The 25070-nt window shown below is 41.9% G+C and overlaps 1 protein-coding gene across 1 annotated transcript in view; it reads right to left on the bottom strand.

Annotated features, from left to right (window-relative positions):
- The window catches only part of LOC138960779 (receptor-type tyrosine-protein phosphatase H-like), a 226922-nt gene that overhangs the window by 64254 nt on the left and 137598 nt on the right, over nucleotides 1-25070 (bottom strand). The window contains exons 10-15 of the mRNA XM_070332426.1: nucleotides 22978-23143; nucleotides 19315-19614; nucleotides 12704-12849; nucleotides 12277-12387; nucleotides 10937-11003; nucleotides 10453-10629 (exon numbers count right to left, since the gene is read on the bottom strand). Coding sequence (XP_070188527.1) covers nucleotides 10453-10629; nucleotides 10937-11003; nucleotides 12277-12387; nucleotides 12704-12849; nucleotides 19315-19614; nucleotides 22978-23143 — 967 coding nt within the window. The remainder of the gene's footprint in view (nucleotides 1-10452; nucleotides 10630-10936; nucleotides 11004-12276; nucleotides 12388-12703; nucleotides 12850-19314; nucleotides 19615-22977; nucleotides 23144-25070) is intronic.

The following is a 25070-nucleotide window of genomic DNA, read 5'->3' as shown; positions in this document are numbered from 1 at the left end:
GTCATTTTACCACCATGTCATGTACATGCTCCACTTCCCATTTTGGCGCAATCCTGGATCGCCGTTATCCCATTTCGCCTCCATCCCATTAGCTTCACATCCCAAGTCAAGGGATCTATTAGATTTCTAGATTGTCTCATCGCTGGAAGATTCGGGTCGCTTCTTCCCAATGAAAAGCTAGCAGCAACAGAGTCGCGTTACCCTTAAGTCAAGGGATCTATTAGATTTTTTTTTGATTTTTTTTTCATTACTAGATTGTCCCAACGCTGCGAAAGGCGGGTCGCTTCCACCCAATGGAAAGCTAGCAGCAACAGAGTCGCACTATCCCCAAGTCAAGGGATCTATCAGATTTTTTTTTTTCATTACTAGATTGTCTCATCGCTGGGAAATTCGGGTCACTTCCTCCAACTGGAAAGCTAGCAGCAATAGAGTCGCGCTACCCAAAAGTCAAGGGATCTATTCGAATTTTTTATTCATTTCTTTATTCTTCCATCGCTGGGAAATTCGGGTCGCTTCCTCCCAATGGAAAGCTAGCAGCAACAGAGTCGCGCTACCCCAAAAGTCAAGGGATCTATTAGATTTTTTGTTCAGATTTTTTGTTCATTACTAGATTGTCCCATCGCTGGGAAATTAGGGTCACTTCCTCCCAGTGGAAAGCTAGCAGCAACAGAGTCGTGCTACCCTAAAAAATTAAAGGGGGGGGAGTTAACGTCCTCTCAGAAAATATTTCTATTTGGGACAAGAATTGGTGATACGCTAAGGACGTGCTACCCCAAAGTCAAGGAATCTATTATATATATTTTTGTGTGTGTATTTCTTGTCCCATCACTTGGAAATTCGGGTCCCTTCCTCCCAATGGAAAACTAGCAGCAACAGACCCAATAAACATGCCAGAACTGGGCCACTGCTGGCTTTTTGCTGGCAAGTTTGGTAAAGCTGGCCATAAAAAAACCAACACTGGGCCAATTATGGTTTGCCAACAAAGGCCCAGTTATGGCTTGCCATCACTGGCCCTTCTCTGGCATTCCAGTATTATTGTCGGCCAGTAAAATGCCTTAATTGGCCCACTGTTGGCACGCCATTGATGGCCCAGTGCTTGTTTGCCAGCATTGGGCCATAGGTGGCGATTTGCTGGCAATTATAGGTGGGTTTTTGCTGGCACGCCAGCAGTGGGCCAATGCTGGATTATTGCTGGCAAGAAGATCTGCGACAGCACAGCGGTATGACTTTCTCACTTGGAGTGACGTAATGTACAAACAAATGTCGAAATATCTTGACGTCACTCGTGATGATGACGCATTGTCAACTAAATCCGGCCCGCGGTGGTTCTGCAGATGTCCGGTTATTTGTTTTGCATTCAACTTCAAGGAATTTCCAAAGCACCTTCTTCGATTTCAGTACGCGTCCGATCTCCTCCGGCTAGAAGCAAGCGTGGTGAGTTTCACAAACAGTTGTGTGAGCAGGTCGTCGCAACGGCGTTAGATCTAGTATCTTCTTGTTCTTTTCCTCCGTTGTCGGTCTTTTTTTCAACTTTCTTCTGCTGGACGTTTGAGTCAGTTCGCAAAATATAATAGACTTTAAGAAGTCGTCTTCTCTGTAAGAAAGAATCTGCGCGCGTGCGCGCGTGTGTGTGTGTGTGTGTGTGTGTGTGTGCGCCCGCGCGCGCGGTTGTGTGTGTGTGTGTGTGTGTGTGTGCGCCCGCGCGCGCGGTTGTGTGTGTGTGTGTGTGTGTGTGTGTGTGTGTGTGTGTGTGTGTGTGTGTGTGTGTGTGTGTGTGCCTTTTTCCTTTCTTTGTGTGATTGAGTTTGTTTTGTCTCTGTCAAAAGAAAAGCACCATAGGCATTACCATAAGCTTACTTGTAACCAAACAAATTGCATCTTGTGAATGTTGACATTGAGTATGTGTCTATTCACTCCAGGACAAAGATTTGTGCAAGTGTCTGACTGCCCAACTGGATAAGATGCAGCTCGCCTGGGTCTCAGTTCCTGAGAGAAACGCAAGAGAGCTGTCCGAGACAACGTAAGCTTCGCAGGTTAGATCAAAATACATATTCCTGTTGACCCCTTACTTCTGCTTGGCATTTTAGTCAGTTCAGAAAATATGATAGATTACAAGAAGTCGTCCTCTCTGTGAGAATGCCTCTGTGTGTGTATGTGTGTGTGTGTGTGTGTGTGTGTGTGTGTGTGTGTGTGTGTGTGCGCGTGTGTGTGTGCGCGTGTGTGTGTGCGCGTGTGTGTGTGTGAGCGCGCGCGCGTGCGTGCGTGCGTGTGCTGTTTGCTTGCATGCCTGCGTGTATGCTTGCGTTTGTTTGGTTGTTTGGTTGTGTGTGTGTGTGTGTGTGTGTGTGTGTGTGTGTGTGTGTGTGTGTGTGTGTGTGTGTGTGTGATATGGAATAATGAATTAAAACCAACAAAACTCGTTTGCTTTCATGTTTCAAGAGGTGAACGGCAGGAGGACTTGAGAGTTTCAATGGCTTACCGTAGGCTACGACGTCAGGACAAAGAAAAGAAGCGTTATCTCAACGTTGCGGATGCGAACAGAGAAATGACAGAATCAAGACAATCCTACGGAGGTTTACTGGGAAGTGAACAAGAAACATTCCTGCCTTTGGTCATCATGTCTCGAGTGTGAAATTTAGAACGCTGTACAAATAAAATAAAACAGTGAGCAACTGAAAACAAAGCGTACGTTTCTGTAAGTGTAATGTTTCGGTAATGAGTCGTTGCTGTTTGGAAGCTTTACACTTTTGTTTTTAATATATATTACTGTATTGTTGTTGTGCCCGCTATAACTGCGTTGATGACGATATTCTGTCAAAACCACTGCCTTTACTTGCCAGATAAGTTACACGACAAATGTGATTAGCATTTCAATTGCATTTTACTGATGAATTTGATAATTACGCATATGCATATTGCTAATGTACAGCTTGACAGCATTGCCCTTTGCTTTATTTGCGCACGTCTTGCCGCCAGCATGGGTTGAAAAGTCCATTGATGTGCTGTGTTTTGTTATTGTTATTACATTCACAGTAAAAAATGACAAAACAAAGCATATTTATAGACTTCTAACAACCATCTATGGGCTAACAAGACTGTGCAGATCGAGTACATGAATAGAGCCGTCATTCTATCCGAATCAGTGGTATTGGTATATTTCCTGCAACTTATTGGCATTTTGCTGGCAATGGTAAAGACAGAAATATGGCATTTTGCCGGGCCACAACTGGCCCGGTAATTTCAGCAGATAAAGGGCCATTAACGGAAAATATATGGAAAAAAGTTTTTTTTATATGGAACTAAAAACCTGCAAAATGCTGGCAAAATGCTGGCGAAATGCTGGCAAAATGCTGGGTTTTTGATGGCAAGCCATCAATAAGCCATCAAATAAATGATGGGTTTTTGCTGGCAAAATTCTGGCAAAATGATGGCAAGCCATCAAAAAGCCATCAAATAAATTATGGGTTTTTGCTGGCAAAATGATGGCAAGCCATCAAAAAGCCATCAAATAAATGATGGGTTTTTGCTGGAAAATTGCTGGCAAATTGCTGGCAAAATGATGGCAAGCCATCAAAAAGCCAGCAAATAAATGATGGGTTTTTGCTGGCAAAGTGCTGGCTTGCCAGTGATGGCCCATCAATTTGCCAATGTGCATACGGGTAATATGCCAGCATTGGGCCATAAGTGGGCCTTTGATGGCAGTAGTTCTGGCAACTGGCATTGCCATCAAAACGCCAGCAATGGCCCAGTTCTGGCATGTTTATTGGGAGAGTCGCGCTGCCCCAAAGTCAATGGATCTATTAGATTTTTTGATTTTTCAGTACAATACTAGATTGTCTCATCGCTGGGAAATTCGGGTCACTTCCTCCAACTGGAAAGCTAGCAGCAATAAGCAATAATACTCTGTTGCTGCTAGCTTTCCGTTGGGAGGAAGCGATCTGAATTTCCCAGCGATGGGACAATCTAGTAAAGAAATGAGAAAAAAAATCTAATCGGTCCCTTGATTTGGGGGTAGCGCGACTCTTTTGCTGCTAGCTTTCCATTGGGAGGAAGCGACCCGAATTTCCCTGCGATGGGACAATAAAGAAATGAAAAACAAAAATCTAATAGATCCCTTGACTTTGGGGTAGCGCGACTCTATTGCTGCTAGCTTTCTTCTGGGAGGAAGCGATCCGAACTCTAAGCCATCGGACAATAAAGAAACAAAATATCTAATGGATCCCTTGACTTTGCGGTAGCACGACTCTGTTGCTGCTAGCTTTCCACTGGAAGGAAGCGATCCGAATTTCTCAGCGATGGGACAAGAAAGACATGAAAAAAAATAAAAAAAATTTACATTTTTACAAATCGCGGTTTTAGGTTTGACGTGATTTGTAAAATTGTTTTACATTTTTACAAATCACGGGTTAACAGCACCCGATATTGAACAAGGTACATTACAGAAGAGGAACTTTTTTCTTTTTTCTTTCTTTTATTTTTGGCAGCAAGATAACGTAACAACAAAGCAGACACATGTTTGGTTGTCTTTATAGAACCTTTTCTTGAACATGGACTGGGTGGCCGAGTGGTAACGCACTTGCGCTCGGAAGCGAGAGGTTGCGAGTTCGACCCTGGGTCAGGGCGTTAGCAATTTTCTCCCCCCCCCCCCCCCCCCTCCCTTCTAATCCTAACCTAGGTGGTGGGTTCAAGTGCTAGTCTTTCGGATGAGACGAAAAACCGAGGTCCCTTCGTGTACACTACATTGGGGTGTGCACGTTAAAGATCCCACGATTGACAAAAGGGTCTTTCCTGGCAAAATTGTATAGGCATAGATAAAAATGTCCACCAAAATACCCGTGTGACTTGGAATAATAGGCCGTGAAAAGTAGGATATGCGTCGAAATGGCTGCGATCTGCTGGTCGATGTGAATGCGTGATGTATTGTGTAAAATGAGTAGTGTTCATGAGCGGGGATTGACACACCTGACGTGACCTCTCACTACTTTTTACCAAATTACCTATTTTATCAAAGTTTTTATCAATTGATTTTACTACCAGAAGTTGTCTGATGGAACTGTCTACACAGTGGTATAATTTTCTACGCATTCTGTCCATGGATCTCAGAGCTTTCTCCATCTTCGTCGTTTGGCTAGCCATCACTGTGCAGTGCTCAGTTGGCCTCTTCAGCGACTTGCTCAGCCAGTTGGCAAGCAGCGATGACAGTGCGCTTGTTTACGCCGCTTACAGTGCACGCGTACCCGTAGCCGTAGGCCTACCTCGTGTGCATATCGGTGTTCGCTCTGATCGTCACTGTTTCACCAGAGAGCACCTGTTGGACTTGAACCCGAGCAGTACTGCAGTGCCTCCCGTACTTGGATTACCTGATCGTCAGTCTGGGCCTTCCTCGTCGCCTCGATCTGCCTCCAGCTGTGTACCCAGTGACACTTCGTCGCTGTGTCGTCGTCTTCACGACCTTGGCATTCACTGCCATCAGCTACCATGCCTACGCATCCCTCCAAAGAAGGCACACAGGGGACATCGTCGTAGACCACGTCGAAGGAATGGGGCAGTGCTACCGACGCCAAAAGACTGTAAGTCTCGATCACACACCTTACTCCCCACTTCCACCATCACACCTCTCCGCATCGCACTTTTCAACGCTCAGTCTGTTTCTTCAACTCAGCAAGCATGTAAAAGAACAGAAATCGTCGAGTTTGTTACAGACAATAACCTAGACATTTTGATTTTAACCGAGACTTGGCTCAAGGAGAACGGTGATGACAGTGTTATTGTTGACTTGACACCAGCAAACTATTCCCTCCGATCGTTTCCCAGCAGTGTCACTCGCGGTGGTGGAATAGCAGTGATCTTCAAAAACTCTCTTTCTAGTCATGTGTCGTTTAATTCGGTACTGCCATTTACACATCCATCCTTTGAGTGTGTACAAGTGACACTAGCCCTACATCAGAAACCAGTTCAGTTGTTTTGCATCTATAGGCCTCCTCCAAACTCAAAGAACAAATTGACTGATGCCATGTTTTTCTCTGAATTTCATGACCTTGTTGACCATTGTAACACTTTGTCTGGAACTCCTGTTTTGCTTGGTGATATCAATGTTCATTTTGATGACTGCAACCACCCTTCCACTGTCAAGATGTTAGATATTTTAGATGTTTTTCAATTCACACAGTCAGTCAGTCATCCAACGCACAAGAAGAATCACATACTGGATTGGGTTATGCATAGGCCTGATGATCATATTGTTCAATCTGTGTCTGTTACACACGCCTTAGCCTCAGATCATTTTTGTGTTTTGTTTGATCTGATGACCCAGTGTCCTCCTCCTCCACCCATGTTTAAGTCTGTCCGCTGTCTCCGTACGATGGATAAAGACGCTTTTAGGGACGAGCTGCAGAACGCGCTGCCCCCCTCCCCCTCCGCTGACCAACTTGATGCCACACTTCGTGCTGCTCTTGATGTCCATGCCCCCGTTTCACGTCGCCCTGTCCGTCCGTCCAAGTCCGCACCGTGGTATTCCGATATCTGTGTCGAACTGCGTGATGCCAAATGTGACCGTAGGCGTGCTGAGCGCAGGTATCTCAAGACTGGTCTTACTGTTCATAAACAAATATTTCAAGGAGCAAAGGACATTGTAACTAAGTTAGTACACGCAGCAAAGACAACCTTCCTCCAAACCCAGATTATTGCCTGCGATTCAAGCAAAAAACTGTTCGATATTTGCAGCCGGTTGACCGGCCGCAGTAAGGTATCCCCACTTCCCACTGTTTTCCCCGCTAGTCAGCTGCCAGATGTATTCAGTGAATATTTTATCAAGAAGGTTTCAGATATTCGTTCTGAACTTGATCAGATGGGTGCACATTCTGCTTCCTCCAGTCATGTTGATGTTCCCACTGATTGTTCTTTTACATCATTTCAGCCAATCAGTGAAAAAGACCTTAAATCCATTATTCTGAAGTCAAAACCAACAACTTGTCCACTTGATGCCATACCCACACCACTGCTTTTTGAGAATCTTGATGTGTTGTTGCCAACTCTTACTCAAATTGTCAATGATAGCCTGTTATGTGGTGTTTTTCCATCATTGTTCAAAACTGCACTTGTCAAACCACTTCTCAAAAAACCTAGTCTTGATGTCAATATTTTGAAAAACTATCGTCCTGTATCTAATTTATCATTCTTGTCCAAAGTTTTTGAAAAGGTAGTTTTGAAGCAGCTGTTGTCATATTTGAACACCCATGATTTGATCTCGCACTCTCAGTCCGCTTATCGCCCTTCTCATTGTACTGAGACAGCCCTACTTAAAGTAATCAGTGACATTCTGTCTGCTCTGGATGGTGGTGATGTGTCAGTGCTTACCCTACTTGACCTTTCTGCAGCGTTCGACACGATTGATCATGTCACGCTTCTCCATAGACTTCAGACTCTGTACGGCATCTCCGGTCCACCGCTGGCATGGCTCGAGTCCTATCTCATTGGCAGGACTCAGGCTGTGCTTGTCGATGGCCAGATGTCTGCTCCAGCCCCACTTTCTTTCGGCGTTCCTCAAGGTTCAGTACTCGGTCCCATCCTTTTCATCATGTACACTAAGCCCCTCTCCACACTGATTCAAAACCATTCTGTCTTAAATCAGTCTTTTGCTGATGACACCCAACTGTATAAACCCAGTCCCCCTGCAGAGACACATTCCGCCCCAGACCATTCAGACATGCATCACTGATGTTAAATCTTGGATGATCGATAACAAACTTAAGCTGAATGATGATAAGACTGAAGTCTTACTGTGCAAAAAGAAGAACACTACATTTCCCTCTCCCCAACCCGTTTCTGTTCAAGTAGGCGACACCGACATTCTTTTCTCCCCATCAGCTAGAAACCTTGGATTCACCCTTTCATCTGACATGACCCTTAACAAACATATATCTTTAGTCTGTAGAGCAGCTTATTTTGAGCTTCGTAAGATCAGCACCATTCGCCACACACTCTCCTCTCAAACAACTAACACTCTTGTCTGTGCCTTTGTTCTTTCTAAACTCGACTACTGCAACTCTCTTCTCTCTGGCTGTCCTCTGTATCTCCTGCATAAACTACAAAAAGTCCAAAACTCGGCAGCACGCCTCATTCTGAAAGCACGAAAACGAGATCACGCAACACCACTTCTTCACACACTGCACTGGTTACCTATTCAAGCCCGCATTGACTACAAACTGTCCACCCTCTGCTTTAACTTCTTTTCTGGCTCGTCTCCTGCTTACTTCTCTGAACTCCTCACCGTCTATTCTCCAGCAAGACAACTCCGTGCCTCTTCTGACTGTCGCATCCTCACCATTCCACACACCAAAACCAAAACATACGGACAACGCACTTTTACTTTCTGCGCACCCACACACTGGAATTCTCTCCCCTTTCACATCCGCCACTCTCAGTCACCCCAAGCATTCAAACGAGCACTTAAAACGCACCTCTTCAAGAAATACAACCCCTGATTTTGTTTTCTCAGTCCATCAGTAGGCTACATGTAGTGTATTTGTTGTTTTAGTGATAATGTGATAATGTGTATACACATTTAGGGCTGTTTTTCAGTATTAATAACATGTTCTGTTTGATTAAGGGTATTTAGCTGGTATTTCCTTGTTTTTACTACCTATTTTATTCATGTTTTTATTACTTAATTAGTGGAAGAATCTGTTGTAATGTATGTTTGATGGTGTATGCTTTTAATCAAGCGTTGCTGACTATGAATGTAGATGTAAATGCTTGTATAACTGTGTTTGAATTTTAAATGTGTCAAGCGCAAAGAGCATAATTGTAAAGTTATGATGTTGCGCTATATAAATGCTCATTTATTATTATTATTATTATTAAAATAATTTCATCTCACACGGCATAAATAAATCCCTGCGCCTTGAATATGTGCGCGATATAAATTGCATAAAAAAATTTTTTTTAAAATTAAAAAATTAAAAATCCCTGCGCTTAGAACTGTACCCACGGAATACGCGCGATATAAGCCATTGATTGATTGTTATATAGGGTGTAAAGACACTGGTGATTTTTATTTCTTCAAACCGGTGTCTTGTGCCTTTGCTTGTCCCCAAGCTGTATTGCAGCTTCGAAGGGTCGTTTGCTATCAGTGAATGATTTAGGTCACTCCCTCATACTCGGTTTGATATGCACGAGGAAAACGAGGAATGACTGTCCTTTTTTACATTTAGTCAAGTTTTGACTAAATGTTTTAACATAGAGGGGGAATCGAGACGAGGGTCATGGTGTATGTGTGTGTGTGTGTGTGTCTGTGTGTGTGTCTGTGTGTGTCTGTGCGTGTGTGTGTGTAGAGCGATTCAGACCAAACTACTGGACCGATCTTTATGAAATTTTACATGAGAGTTCATGGGAATGATATCCCCGGAAGTTTTTTTTCTTTTTTTCGATAAATACTTTTGATGACGTCATATCCGGCTTTTTGTAAAAGTTGAGGCGGCACTGTCACACCCTCATTTTTCAATCAAATTGATTGACATTTTTGTAACGCAATCTTCGACGAAGGCCGGACTTCGGTATTGCATTTCAGCTTGGTGGCTTAAAAATTAATTAATGACTTTGGTCATTAAAAATCTGAAAATTGTAAATAAAAAAAAAAATTATAAAACGATCCAAATTTACGTTCATCTTATTTTTTATCATTTTCTGATTCCAAAAACATATAAATATGTTATATTTGGATTAAAAACAAGCTCTGGAAATTAAAAATATAAAAATTATGATCAAAATTAAATTTCCGAAATCGATTTAAAAACAATTTCATCTTATTCCTTGTCGGTTCCTGATTCCAAAAACATATAGATATGATATGTTTGGATTAAAAACACGCTCAGAAAGTTAACGAAGAGAGGAACAGAAAAGCGTGCTATGCAGCACAGCGAAACCACTACCGCGCTGAACAGGCTCGTCAGTTTCACTCCGTTTTGCACAAGTGCGTTCAGTTTTATTCTGTGAGTTCCACAGCTTGACTAAATGTAGTAATTTCGCCTTACGCGACTTGTTTGTTTTTTGTTTTTTTGTTGACTTTTCTGTCTGGTAGACACTCGGTTTGATATTTGAAAATATTGCCGCGGCAATTATCAACATTGATTGGGTCTTTGAGAGTGAATGCTTACAATCGTTGTCCTCGAAAACACGAATCCAAAGCCGCGATGGTTCCACACATCAAACAATCAGCTTTTACTTTGACAATCCACGTTTCACCTGAAAGCTCAAACGGTGAAACCCATTCACCACCTCCATTTATTACATGGGGAACATGAGATTTACTCCCCAGCTGGTTATGAATTAAAACTCGTGAAAATGATGACAAAGACTCTTAAACACGCATATGCAGGTGACAGACTATCAAGCCTCACCACCCCCGCACCCCCCCCCCCCCTCCCAGACGCCATACAACAGCCACTGACTCACCCCCCTCTCTCTCTGTCCAGCCGTCACGGTACACAATGTAGCCGGCTGTCACTGGACCACCGTACGACACGTTGCACAGGAGGGAGGCCGGCAGCTTGACATGCGCAGTGTCTGTTCGGACTGCACTTCCCTTGGGTGGATACAAAACTGACACACGCTCTTTTGGTCTGGGTATGGCTGTGGACAGAAATGACCGCATTTTGTCATAGAAAGAAATGCAGACTTATCTTCTGCGGCCAATGAACAATTTACCAGTCGGTTCAAACCTTCTTCGGTTCAAACCTCCTTGCAATCAGTCTTATAGTCATAAAACTGTGTGTGTTAAAAGGACAGTGGCCCTTGTTTAAAAGCCTGTGTCTTGCGTATGCCTCTCCTTCACACACAAAACGTCAGTTTAATGGGCTGACCACAAACGAATTTGCGGCCTCTGTCTCAGAATCGTGCTGCTATTAAATTAAAAGGAAAGATAAGATTATTAACTGACCTCCAGCAGGCATTGTAGCTGATATCCATACAGCCGTACCATTCCCGGCAGACGTTGCTCCAAAAACCTGTGGGCGAGCAAATTAAGTCATTTAGCAACCGAGCCAAGCACACGAGACTTTCTTCTTGCTGGCTTTCGTTCGTCTACCGTCCGTCTGCTCGTCCGTCCGATCATTTCATCTAGATAAGCACTCCTGTATCATTAAGACGCAAGGTTCTGCCAAGAGTTTACATTTCCGTGTTGAAAAATAATGTAATTCGAAAGAGCTTGAATGTGGGTTTTTTAAAGAGTTATCGTACTTTGCAGCTGTCATACACAAAAATAGGTAAATGCGTTTGAGTGGAGATCTGCGTGATGAGGTCTTTTTTGGTACAACAAGTAACTGGAAAGGCATGTGTTCTGTTTCAGCTGTTATGATTTTTGTCGATTTTAACGAGGGAACCTTGCTATTGTGAATTTTATTTTCGGGGTACAAACACTACCTCATTTAAAATCAATCCGTTTGCCGAATATGGCAGAGGAATGAATCGCCTTTCCAGTCATATGTCTGGTTCTACGTTAAACGGCCTCATCACAAAGATCTGTACTCAAACGCATCTGTCTTTTTATTTTTTATTTGGACGGATAGTATGGAGCAACGCAGCTTTATTAAAAATACCGCCCTTCCTGTGTAAGCCATCTTGAAAATGACCATAGATCCACCCACACTTTATATATGTGGTAGGATCATTCTTGCTGCTTTTTGTTCAGAGCAGTATTTCTTTTTTTGCTGAAATGATGTTGAACTAATGCTTGCCTTGAGCTAGCCTGTCAAATAAATTCAGGAAAAGCCTCCACTCACAGGAAGTGGCCAAGATGTTGATGTTTGGTATGTGTTGATTTCTGCCTTGTGAAGGCTACTCTAATCTCGTTTAAAACAGATTGTTGTTCACATGATTGCTTGCACGAGGAGGAAGGAATCTTGAATCACATCATCTCACTTACTTTAAACAAAGAAAAAAGCTGAACGATGATCTATCTTATGTGCTTATATTGTCTTCTGTTCGTCGTGTGACCGTTTCCGTTGTAACCTCTGTTACGCACATACATTCTCTGATACTAGAACTATTGCAACCAAGCGTCAAACATCTTAGCATCACGAATTTAACTGCCTGTGTCATGGCTATACGTCTCTGGTCAAAGTCATTCATTGGTTGTAAACGACCATCTTCTAAAAGGAAGACACGGCCTTTGAGACGACGTCAGTGTGGTTTTGGTTTGTCAATTTTGTTCGTGTGTGTGTGGTTGTGTGTGTGTGTGTGTGTGTGTGTGTTTGTGTGTGTTTGTGTGCGTTTTGACACCTGCATATCGTAGTCAGAGCCACCGTTCAGTGTGATTTCCACAGTGTAGTATTCACAACTCGAAGCGTTCTGCTTGGTCCTTGGATGAATATATATTTCTGTAATACGATCCTAGCAAAAGAAGAAAAAACGGTTAGTGATACATACTCTCATGATACATACTACTTAAATAATCGGAAAGAACCTGTAATATTTCAAGCGAGAGAAAACACATGCACAGACACAGACACACACTCACGCAAGCACGCACGCACGCATAGACACATACACACACACACACACACACACACACACACACACACACAAACACACATATATATCTATACACCACCAAAATTGTCTCGGTTCCCAGTCAATCTGAAAACATTTTGAAAATGAGCTCTTGCCAGCAAATGCGCTCGCAAGGTAAAGTCAGGGAAAAGGGCACCTTGGTGTCGTTGCGGTGGACAATGACGTAGTAGGTTAGGATGTGGCCATTCTTGTTGACGGGTTCGTACCAACGCACTGTCAGAGTTCGTGGTTTGAAAATGTCGGTCTCTGCGCTTACAGTCAAGTTCACCACTTCCTCGGGCACTGCACATTAACATAATGCACACACTCCATTAGGTTTAATTCTGAAATAGTTTCGTACTTTGACTTAACAATGAAAACTTTAATTTGAAAGAGTGTAATCCACCGCCAATACAACAGAAACGTCGATAACAACAACAACGACAACAAGCATCACTGCCAATACCACTAAACACCACGACAGGAACAGCGAAAATAACGGGGAAAAAACAATGAATAAAGCAACATTAAACTGTAAAAATCTGTGAGCGCACAAAGTGTAAGCTGAAGACTCAAAAATCATTTGTTCTGTTTATCGTGGATCGAGATTGGGTTGGGGATCGAGAGGAACTGGGGGCCGTGAGCTAGACGCAACGGGTCTGTAAACCAGGGTTGAGCTGGCCACATAAGGGCTATGAGGAGTAGGGACTCTACTGAGGAGACCCGACCACGGGATTTCCATCGCGTTCACTTGCCAGGCTGCGGGGTCTGGGAAAGGGGAGACGAAGATCGGGAGTCTCTTTGAAAATTGTCTTGTTCTTATCTTTTAGTCCCCTGTCACAGTTATCCCCCTTAACGGGTGGACTGGGTGGCCGAGTGGTAACGCACTTGCGCTCGGAAGCGAGAGGTTGCGAGTTCGACCCTGGGTCAGGGCGTTAGCAATTTTCTCCCCCCTTTCCTAACCTAGGTGGTGGGTTCAAGTGCTAGTCTTTCGGATGAGACGAAAAACCGAGGTCCCTTCGTGTACACTACATTGGGGTGTGCACGTTAAAAATCCCACGATGGACAAAAGGGTCTTTCCTGGCAAAATTGTATAGACATAGATAAAAATGTCCACCAAAATACCCGTGTGACTTGGAATAATAGGCCGTGAAAAGTAGGATATGCGCCGAAATGGCTGCGATCTGCTGGCCGATGTGAATGCGTGATGTATTGTGTAAAAAAATTTCCATCTCACACGGCATAAATAAATCCCAGCATAAAAAAATAAAAAATAAAAAATATAAAAAAATCCCTGCGCTTAGAACTGTACCCACGGAATACGCGCGATATAAGCCTCATATTGATTGATTGATTAATTAACGTCTGAAAAATGCGTGCATGTCTTTGGTACTGTGCGTTTTTTGCTTGTGTACGGATGCACGCGCTCATGCCAGATAGCCGGTGTAACACGAAATTTTTACTCCACGAAAAATTTACTCCGGAGTAAATATTTTGTACGAAATTCTTACTCCGAGTACACTTTTCGTACGAGAAAAGAACTCCCCAAGGCACAAAAAAAGTACTCCCTCCACGAAATTTTTACTCCCCATTTTTTTCACTTTCAGTAAAAATCTCGTACGCAAAAATGGGATGCGGGCGAAGGGATAATGCCAATAAGTGATCTCACGCACATGAATGTCGCGCTACCCTCCTTCCACCCCTTCCACCACCAAGACTAACAGGGGACAAGGGAGTAAACATTTCGTACACCTGGCATGGGAAGTTAAATTGCTTGTGTTTGGGTTAAGTAATTTATTCGTTATTTATTCGTCAGGGGAGTAACATTTTTGTACGAAATGTTTACTCGGAACTCACCTGTCTTGGGGAGTAATTTTCTCGTGTAATGGGGGAGTGCTTTTTTCGTAAAGGGAGTAACTTTTTCGTACGAAATGTTTACTCCGGAGTAAAAATCTCGTGGGAGTAATTTTCTCGGGCGTGGGTTCATGGGAGTTTGACCTGTGACTTGTGTGAAAAACTGTGTAGCGGTGTGTGTGTTTGCCAAAATTAATGATGTGAAACTTGTGTTTGATGAATGACAATCCTGCTGTGTTCGGGTAAAGTTGGCAGAACATGGGAACTTTCCTAGATTGACTTGCCTGACTAAACGAACTGTGTTTTGATAGGTGATTTTACATCAGAGAGACGACTCTCGGCAGACCGACTTGAACAGTTCCATACCTTCGATCTGAGATGCATCTGTGTGGTTTTGTTCTGCATTGAGAAGTGAACTGTGAGTGCATCTTGTTGCTGTTATATTTGCTAGGTTTGATCAGTTCTAGTCTATGATGAGTTCTGAGCGTATGATTGATACTATGGTGTGCAAGTATCTTTGTGTTACCCATTTGGTGTGTGTGACGTCATAGTCATTTTCCTTTTGCCTGTATCGCTACATTCCCTCGAGCAGTGTTCTTTGTTTCGTAGTATAGCGCTTTCCGTGCTGTGTGCGTGCTGTGTGACGTCAGAGTTAGAGAAGCCCCCACCCTCCTCCATTAGTAACTGGTTGTAGAGTTATGTGCCCTGCAGTTATCAGACATTTTACCCTTCCATGGCTGCAGACCGTGAGGCGTGACATGTGTCCTCAGCGATCAATTGTGTAGTGGATTAGTCCTGTCTCCACATCCTCCTCTCTCTCCTTGTTAGTTCAGGTTTACTGCTGAATGTCTGTTATGGTTATGTATAGTGCGTTTACACTTTATCATAGCATGTACTTATGTTTTCTTTTCTTTTTCATGCGTCTACAGACACTGCCTTCTGGTGTCTGGGTTCTTCTTTGCTGCTGGTCACATTTTAGGGGTCGCTTAATTTCAACCATGTTTTCCTTAATTTTGTTAACGTTTTTATATGAGATGAGTAAAAGTCAACTTCAATAGGGCCTTTTACAGCTGACCGCGCGCTGAGTCATTTCGAGTTACTCCCCTTGGGTACGGGCAAACTCGCTGTCGATACTGTTACTGGATACAGACGAGATGGTCTGCTGCAACTTGTGAAAACTGCACAGCAGTTGGAACTACCGATCGATCCGGATTTTACAAGACAGGACGTGCAAGAAAAACTTTCCGAAAAACTTCGACAGATCGGATTTCCACCACGCGATCCTTTTACATCCGAAGAAAAAAGTGACCCATCAAACGCACCCAGGATCGGTGTTGTTGACATCCTGAACTATCTGATTGAGAAAAAGAACGATTTCGACCAGAAGAAGGCGAAAGCTTACAAATCCTTTGAAGATATATCGCCTTTTTTATGGCCATGTGCTCAACTTGAGATACATACATGTGCAGAAGTGGAAAAGTTTTTCGTCTACACCGCGGAGGTAAAACCGACACAGAGGCAGACAACCTACCTGCACACTTCCTCATATAAACTGTGCATAATCGTCAGCGAAGATGGGGACATTCTGCTGGGATTTTGCCAGTGTCCGGGGGGGTGAGGGGGAAGGAGTGGTGGCAAGTACTTACATTTCACAACATAGGCATGTTATTATTCATATTGTTATTGTTAGTATTGTTACTCCTCACTGAAACCAAGCAAAGCAGGCTGTTCACCCTCAATAATGCTTTTACTGTATTAGTACTGTCACAGTATGTTTGCATGCATACATGCAAATATTAGTTAGCTTCCATGAAATATTGAATATATCCCCATTTCACAGCACTAGGATGGGATGTATGGCACTTTGAATCACTAACAGTAGCACTGCCTCTTCAATACCCATCTCCTTTTTGAAACTGAAGAGTATGCGTATGGACCAGTGGCAGTGAATGGTTAATGAACATATGGGTTGCTCTGATTTCATTCATGATCAGATACATTTGGTTTTTTTTAACCACACAAACACTTAGACAACAATTATTAGAGTATGAGTTTTTCCGCGTTTTGATTTTCATTTAAATCCAAGTCACAGCTTCTGTTTTATGATGAGTGATGTAGTTTGAAACACTTGGACAACAATTATCAGAGTATGAGTTTTTCCGCATTTTGATTTTCATTTAAATCCAAGTCACAGCTTCTGTTTTATGATGAGTGATGTAGTTTGAAACACTTGGACAACAATTATCAGAGTATGAGTTTTTCCGCATTTTGATTTTCATTTAAATCCAAGTCACAGCTTCTGTTTTATGATGAGTGATGTAGTTTGAAACACTTGGACAACAATTATCAGAGTATGAGTTTTTCCGCGTTTTGATTTTCATTTAAATCCAAGTCACAGCTTCTGTTTTATGATGAGTGATGTAGTTTGAAACACTTGGACAACAATTATCAGAGTATGAGTTTTTCCGCGTTTTGATTTTCATTTAAATCCAAGTCACAGCTTCTGTTCAAGTTATGATGAGTGATGTAGTTTGAAACACTTGGACAACAATGTCAATTATCAGAGTATGAGTTTTTCCACTTTTTGATTTTCATTTAAATCCACTCTGGAGTCACAGTTTCTGTTTTATGATGAGTGATGTAGTTTGAAGTGTTGGTATTAAATTTTCACTGACAATCATTCTGTGCTGGTATTCCCATTTTCACCTGCAGGGTTATGAAATATATGGGGAGAAACTTGGTCAGTAAAATCATCTTCACGCATGAACTGAAAATTGTCTCTGTTTAAAATTACAATGTATTTCGTGAACACACCTGGAGAATGCCCTTGCGTGATTTAAAACTGCCTGCTGTGAATACTGTTGTCATACTATGAATTTTCTTTTGAGAAAAACAAAAGAATGAAAAGCTTTTAACTAGCTTGTGAATGAGCCTCTTACTTCTATGTGGGGCTAGGTGCTTTGAACTATTTTTAATGCCTGAAAAGGATAGTGATGGAAATCACTAGTTTAATGGCAGGTGTGACAAGTCACATATATACTATTGATTGAACTATTTTTTTTATTAATGTGCAATTTTGTTAAAACCTACTTTGTTTATTTGGTGACAAGCTAGTGGGAGGCACTTTTTAGTGCTTGAATAGTACTGTGATGCACATTATTTATCATTTCAGTCTAGTCGTACTCATGATTACAACCAATAGTTCTTGTGAGCTTGTACAGTTATGTGATGTCTCAAGTCTTTTTCCTTGAGGCAAACCATTTTTCCTTTGAACGACACATAGTTCAGTTTGACCATTTTTTTTCATTTTTGTGTTCTTGTTGTATGCAACTGCAAGCACCGAGCTGTCATGCTTTTTGTCTGATTTCAGACCATATTCTTTGGGCCATTTGTATGCTGAAGTAGTTTTGTTTTTCTGCCATTTCTGTTAGATTGTGTTTTTGCAGTGAGATTCATGTTCAAAATTTTAGACAAGATTAAAAGAATGATCCTGTTTCTTAAATGCCTTCGTGTTCATTGGTTTGTAGACTATGTGTCACTTGCTGTCTAGTTTTTCAATGAAATTGTTTTGCTAACTAGCTGCAGTATCACACTTTGGTTTATGGGGATATGAAAAAGCTACATTAAAACCATTTCTTCCTCTCTCAGCACATAAAGTCAAAGCATGGTACAATCTTTTTTGTTCCATTTATACTTATGAAGAAAAACAGCATGTCATTTTCAAGTGCCCCCCGACGTAGTGTTTTGTGCAAATGTAGGTGTCTTTGTTGACTTTTTCGATGTTGAACCTCTCGATCGTTCTTCCACATAGTTTAATCCATTTTCGGCACTTTTCTAAATCTCTAGAGGGTTTGGAAAACGGTACCCATCCAACACCGACCATGTGTGATCTCTCACGGTGTCTTAAATCACTTCCACACACGCCATAACAGCAATGTTTGTGCACCATCGTACAGCTCCACCATTCAAACAACGCGCAAAAGTGGCTGACTTTGCCCGAGGCACAGCGGGCCAAGGTCAAGGTCGCCTAGAATAGCCTAGGTGTAAAAGGCCCTATTATATCCAAGAATTGAAAAAAAGCACCGCATTAAAAAAAAAATGTGTTGATATCCCCAGATGTTTTGTTTTCATTTATTCGATTAATGTCTTTAATACCGTCATATCCGGCTACATGTATTTGTGAAAGTTGAGGCGGCACTGGCACACCCTCATTTTCTGATCAAATTGACTGAAAATTTGGTCGAGCAATCCTGGACGATGCACGGACTATGGGATTGCATTTCAGCTTGGAAGCTTAACAATTAAATAATGAGTACGGTCATTAACAATTCTAAAATGTCTAATTAAAAATTAAAGTTTTAGTAATTGATCCAAAAATGATTACATCTTGTTCGTTATCATTTTCTCATTCAAAAAACATATAGATATGTTATGTTTGGGTCAAAAACAAGCTCAGAAAATTAAAAATAATTGTTGCTGGTCATGTTCGAAGCCTCCCTTGCCTTGCGGTCGATGTCCAAACAGCTTTTGTTTTACCTTTGTGTTCAAATCAGATGTATGCGAAACATAAATAACCAAATTTAGATGAGCTTCAAGCTACTTAATTTTTTACCTCCGATTCCCCCCTTTTGTGATCAGCAGCAAAGAAAAACCCGTATATCTTGGCGTCTCTTTTGTATGCTTCCTGATGTGTGCCCCCCCCTTCCCCCCCCCCTTCCACTCCACCTTCCCACATATCTAATATAAGTAGGGCATGGCGTCAAAATCAAGGAGATAGGTAGAGAAGGTGAAAGAGGGTGAGTCATAGATTATTCCATATTTCAGATTTCTCCTTTTAAATAGATGCAAGTATAGCAATGCGATTTCTTGTAGGTGAACTCCTCTGAGGGTTCAATACAAGAAGTATACACGTACCATATTCTGCTGTTCTGGCAGAGCCAGTGTCTGTCCTGCCCATTCCCTGCCTGTTGGCAGCGGTGACGTTGAACTGGTACTCCGTCCAAAACTCCAGTTGGCATACCAACACGATCGTGTCTGTGGTGTTGACAATTCTCATTCCATCCACCGTGCCATCGTCCCTATCGTCAGATTGCTGGTACTCGATAAAGAAATTGGTGAGTGAGTTGTTAACGGCGTTAGCAGGAGGTCGCCATGTGAGGTTCACGCAGGACGAGTTGTAGGCAGTGATGTTCAAGTCTGTCACTACATCCAGGACTAAACAAAAAGGAAGAAAAAAAAGGAAGAGAGGAGTGAATGAAGAGAGACAGACATTCAGGGTGTGGCTTATTTCAGCGGGCATTTCGGAAACCGGAACGAGTGCAATATACGTGTCTCTATGTCAATCCCTTTCAACACCATTCTGATAATCATCGCTCCACGGCTATCGCCAGTTGTCTCTCTGACCGGACGCTAAATTCCTATCAAAACAAGAATACAGAGTTATCTCCCATATTTTGTTCGCGAGCAGTGTTCGCGAGACGAAAATGATTGCAGATTGGCCGACTTCGACAGTGATCTCCGTTCTGTTCTTCACAGTTATGATAAAAACATCGTTCTAAGGTCAAAACAAGTCGAAATTTTGGGACTGCTGCCGGAAGGATCGAGACCGTAATATAATTATGGTTGCATCACTGTCAACTGGTTACAGAAAAAATTGTCTGCTCCAGCGAGCGCCGAAACCAAACGGTTGATTATCACGTGACACTTTTGCCATATTTAGAGTTGTTTGCACAGTAAATACAGCCGCGAAAAATAGCTCGCTTGAAACTGTCTTACATATCAATTCCTTTGTAATTTAAAAATTACACAACACCATGAAAAATCGTTATCGACGATCGCGAATCTGCTTATATCCATAACACATTACAAAAAGATCTAAATATGTAAAAACAAATCGATTTCCTCTCCAGACAAGGAAAACCAAGGCATCCTGCCAGGGATAGAATGAGACCCGAAGAGAAGTAACTCATTTTTGACCTGGGTTCAGGATGTTTAAACACGTCCAGGCTTTTTACATTCAGTCAAATAATTACTGAATGTTTTAACGAGGGTTGAGAGCGAGGTTTGTCTCCCAATCGATGTATGTGTGTGTGTGTGTGTGTGTGTGTGTGTGTGTGTGTGTGTGTGTGTGTGTGTGTGTGTGTGCGTGTGTGTGTGTGTGTGTGTCTGTGTCTGTATGTCTGTGTGTGTGTGTGTGTGTGTGTGTCTGTGACAAACATTTCTCAAAAACAGATGTTCATGAATATTGATGGGTACAATTTTAAGGGGAATTCCTAACGGCATGTTTTTTTGATAGCGCTATTTGATGACGTCATAGTCGGCCGTTTGCAAAAGTTGAGGCTGTCACGGTCAGTTTTTTAATTTGATTGAAATTTTGATCACACAATTTCTAACCTGGTCCGGACTCTGGGATTGCCTTTCAGCTTGGTACATTAAAAATTCGTTAAAGCTGTGGTCTATTTATGACTATCCGGAGTGATGTGTGCATTTACTTGTATGTGTTCTCTTTATCAAATAAAATATTTAGTGTTGATAAATTTGCGGACGGATTGAAATCTTTTTGTCGAAGTAGCCGAGTGTGTGGAACACTGATCTAGAAATCCGAAAGGGAAACAACTCTGGTCTCTACACAAAGTATGAGAGTTACTTGCCTTGAGATCTTTCTCACGCCGATGGGAACAGGACCGGAGTGCTATGTAACTTATGAGCAGTTGTTAACCCGTGATTTGTAAAAATGTTTTACATGTTTTAATACATATCGCGGGGCGTGCCCCGTGATTTGTAAAACATTTTTACAAATCACGGGGCGCGCCCCGCGATTTGTTAAATGTTTTACAAATCACGTAAATGCGCCCGATATTTAACTTGTCATCTCCAAAGTGAAGGGATCTATTGAGAAAAAAAAATGTCATTACTTTTTTGTCCCATCGCTTGGAAATTCGGGTCGCTTCCTCCCAGTGGAAAGCTAGCAGTAACAGAGTCGCGCTACCCCAAAGCTAGTCAAGGGATCTATTAGTCCCGTTTCGCCGTTATCCCATTTCGCCCCCATCCCATTTCGCGACATTTCACAAGCCAAGCGTCATTTTTCTCTCGTGTCAAACCACTAGCACCACATTCCATTTTGTCGCCATGCCGTTTTGCCGTCATCCCATTTCGCCGCCATCCCTATTTTGCGACATTTTGGATTGTGGCAAAATGGGATTTTGCGTAAACGGAATGTCTCCCTTGTTGAATGATGCAGTATAGTAGTATAGTGAGGCTTGGTAAGAAGAATAAAACAAAAATGGGAATGCGGCCAAAATGGGATGGTGTCAAAATGGGATGTCGCGCTATTATAAGGACACGGTAGTAAAATGACGCTTGGCTTGTGAAATGTCGCGAATGGGATGGGGCAAAAAATGGGACGGCGGCAAAAATGGGATTGCACCAAAATGAGATGTGGATCTAGTGGGGCGGCGAAAAGGCATGGTGGCCAAATGGGATGGTGTCAAAATGGGATGTCGCGCTATTGTTATGACAAAAAATGGGACGGCGGCAAAATGAAATTGCACCAAAATGGGATGTGAATCTAAAACCACCCCCACCACTCAGCGTAGAGGCTCTGAACAACAAATATTAATAATAATAAAAGGCATGCATTACTTTATGGAATGCAATATTTTTACATATTTACATTTTTACAAATCGCGGTTTTAGGTTCGACGTTTGTAAAATGTTTTTACATTTTTAAAAATCACGGGTTAACAGCAGTTCTTCCAAACCCACTTCCAGCCTGCTTCTGCGTTTTGAGCCGGCATGTTTAGTTTTGGCATATCGACGTTGCAGTTCCGGAGTAAATGATCCAAATTTATTTGCACATTTGTGTTCAAATATAATCTCGTAGTCTAACAGCTCGAAAATATGACCACGAACAAATCTACGGTACTTCGAACTAAGAAGAAGTACAACACGCTTGTCTAATACGACTTGCATTTTTACGTGTGCGCTGTAATCTCTCCCTACCTTCAAAGCAGACGTAAAGCAGACATCTTCATTTTCTCACAGATGCAATACAAATCGTACAGATTTTTTGTTCTAAAATTTAAAGACTTTTCAAGGACTTTCCTTCTGAAGAGAAAATCAAGCACCCTCTTACCTTCAAAGCTCGCAATGAAACACTCACTGGTTATTATACCCCCTTCCCACACGCCAATTTAAATCATTGGATGTTAAAAAACTGATGATTTAATTTTTTGTCAAAGGCGACAGATTCGTAGCAGACGATGGTTTTGAAGCAGACAGGGACTGAAGGTTACTGTTCAACTTTTTCTTTGAGTTTATCAAATAATGAATCATTGCAATTGTTTATTGTTAGTGGTTATTGTGTAATCAGTTTGCAGCATTAGAGTTTTTTAAGGACTTCTAATGATCTCGCCAAATTTTTTAAGCACTTTCAAGGCCCTGAAACTGACCCCTCCAAATTCAAGCACTTTCAAGGATTTTAAGCACCTGTACGAACCCTGCATTAGTCAATATTAATCATGTGGATATGTACGTGTAAAAGGAAAGGTGTAGGTACATGTGTGAAGAGATACTCACGCTGTCCCAAGACGACAAAGAGCGACGGGGGTCCTTGCCCCGCATTGGTAGCAGCCACTACTTCCACCTGGTAGTTTTCGTACTCCGACAGGTCGGCCACTGACACAAGCAAATTTTGCTCGCCTCCTCTGAATGCAATGTCTGTTTCGTTACTGGCAAATGTTGCCTAGAAAACAAACAAAAAAGACCATACTGCCGAACTATGGCTTCAATACTAAAGCAACAACAAAAAATGTAAATGCTGAAACTTGTAAGCAGTACTTCAACTAACGAGATTGTCTTAGAATGACTGGAAATAACATGAACGCGTGACTGTAAACGTACGACAGGGTCTTTGACAACCAGAGTTTTCCACCTTGAATTGTTTTTCATTTTTCTCAAAGATATGCTGTTTTTTAGTATCATTCTATAAATTCTTTGTACAAGATAATTTGAAATAGTTGTCTTGGGTGAGCGAGTGTACATTTATCGTCTGATTGGCATTCCATCACTTACATTTAGAAAATAATTAAGGTATTTCTTATCAATAAGTTTTAGGAAGGCGACGAATTGTGTTTGCAGATGAATTTATATTATTTTTGCAACCGATCTTGGAAAAGTACGAAGACGGGGCTCGGTAACCATGATATACGCTCGATCTCTGGTAACCATGAAATATGCAGGGTACGTTCTTTCTTTCTTTATTTGGTGTTTAACGTCGTTTTCAACAACCACGAAGGTTATATCGCGACGAGCAGTGTACGTATTCACCTACTCAGGTAACAGAGACAAAGAAGCAGGTCATTGGATAAATATAGGTGACACACCTCCGAGTCCTTGATAGCTTGCATATTTATCCGAGGGTCGATTTTCAGGTATTACCTAGCCTCTGGCGATGGAATACCTGAAAATCTATCCGTGGGAAAATATGCAAGCTATCCAGGACGAGGGTTGTAACCATTTTATCCCTTTACCCTGACGTTTTCATAAAGAAAAACAACTTTTATGACAGAAATCTGCAGGTGCCTGTTTTCTGCTTGTCAAAAGCTGCCGCGGACAAAAGTCATGTCACTGAATTCCCGCGCAAAGCTAGTTCCCCTTTGTCTGTATTACGAACGGCGTCATCCAACTTGTGTTTTGTTTACATTCAGTCATCCATCTTCATCCATATTACTAATGAAAAGGTTAGACATTTTGAAAGTCATTTGAAAAATCTTTCTGCATGTCTGACTTCGACTTTCGTTATACCAGACTAGGTATAGCAGGTGTGTTTTTACATTTAGTCAAGTTTTGACTAAATGTTTTAACATAGATGGGGAATCGAGACGAGGGTGGTGGTATATGTGTGTGTGTATGTGTGCATGTATGTGTGTGCGTGTCGAACGATTCCGAGAAAACTACTGGACCGATCTTCATGAAACTTTACATGAGAGTTCCTGGGTATGATATCCCCAGACATATATTTCATTTTTTCTAAAACTATCTTTGATGACGTCTTATCCGGCTTTTAGTGAAAGTTGAGACCGCACTGTCACGCCCTCACTTTTCGACGAAGCAATCTTCGACGAAGTCCGGACTATGGGATTGCATTTCAGCTTAGGAGCATAAAGATTAGTTAATTAGTTTGCTAATTAAAGTTGTCATTAAAATCGATTTTTCCGTAACAGATAAAAAAAATTATCGCATTGTTTTCTTCATCTTCTCCAAAAATATATAGATATGTCAGGTTTACTCTAAAAATGTGCTCAGAATGGAAGAAAATAGGTTCAGTAAGTACTACGAGCGTGACCCGCCCCGGTCTTCGACTTTGTTTTGGTTATTGATCTTTATAGTTTGATAACGACTGACCAAATGCTTTATATCGCTTAACGTGACTTTTTTTCTCCAGAATTGCGCAAGATGACGGCTGTGCAACGAAATCAGTTCGGGCCGCGCCAGTTTGGTCGGTGACCAGAGTCGGTTTGTAGTGTCAGTCAGTCGGTGATTAAAAAAACACGATGATGATGAGTGCTAGATTTGTGGTTATTCGAGCTGTTCTGCTTACATATTCAGTGTCTTGTTCAAGGTGAGCCAAATTTTGACTAAATGTTTTAACATAGAGGGGGAATCGAGAC

Source organism: Littorina saxatilis, linkage group LG3 (assembly GCF_037325665.1).
Source record: "Littorina saxatilis isolate snail1 linkage group LG3, US_GU_Lsax_2.0, whole genome shotgun sequence".
NCBI classification, from domain to species: Eukaryota; Metazoa; Mollusca; class Gastropoda; order Littorinimorpha; family Littorinidae; genus Littorina; species Littorina saxatilis.
This window is presented reverse-complemented; position numbering and strand designations above follow the sequence as displayed.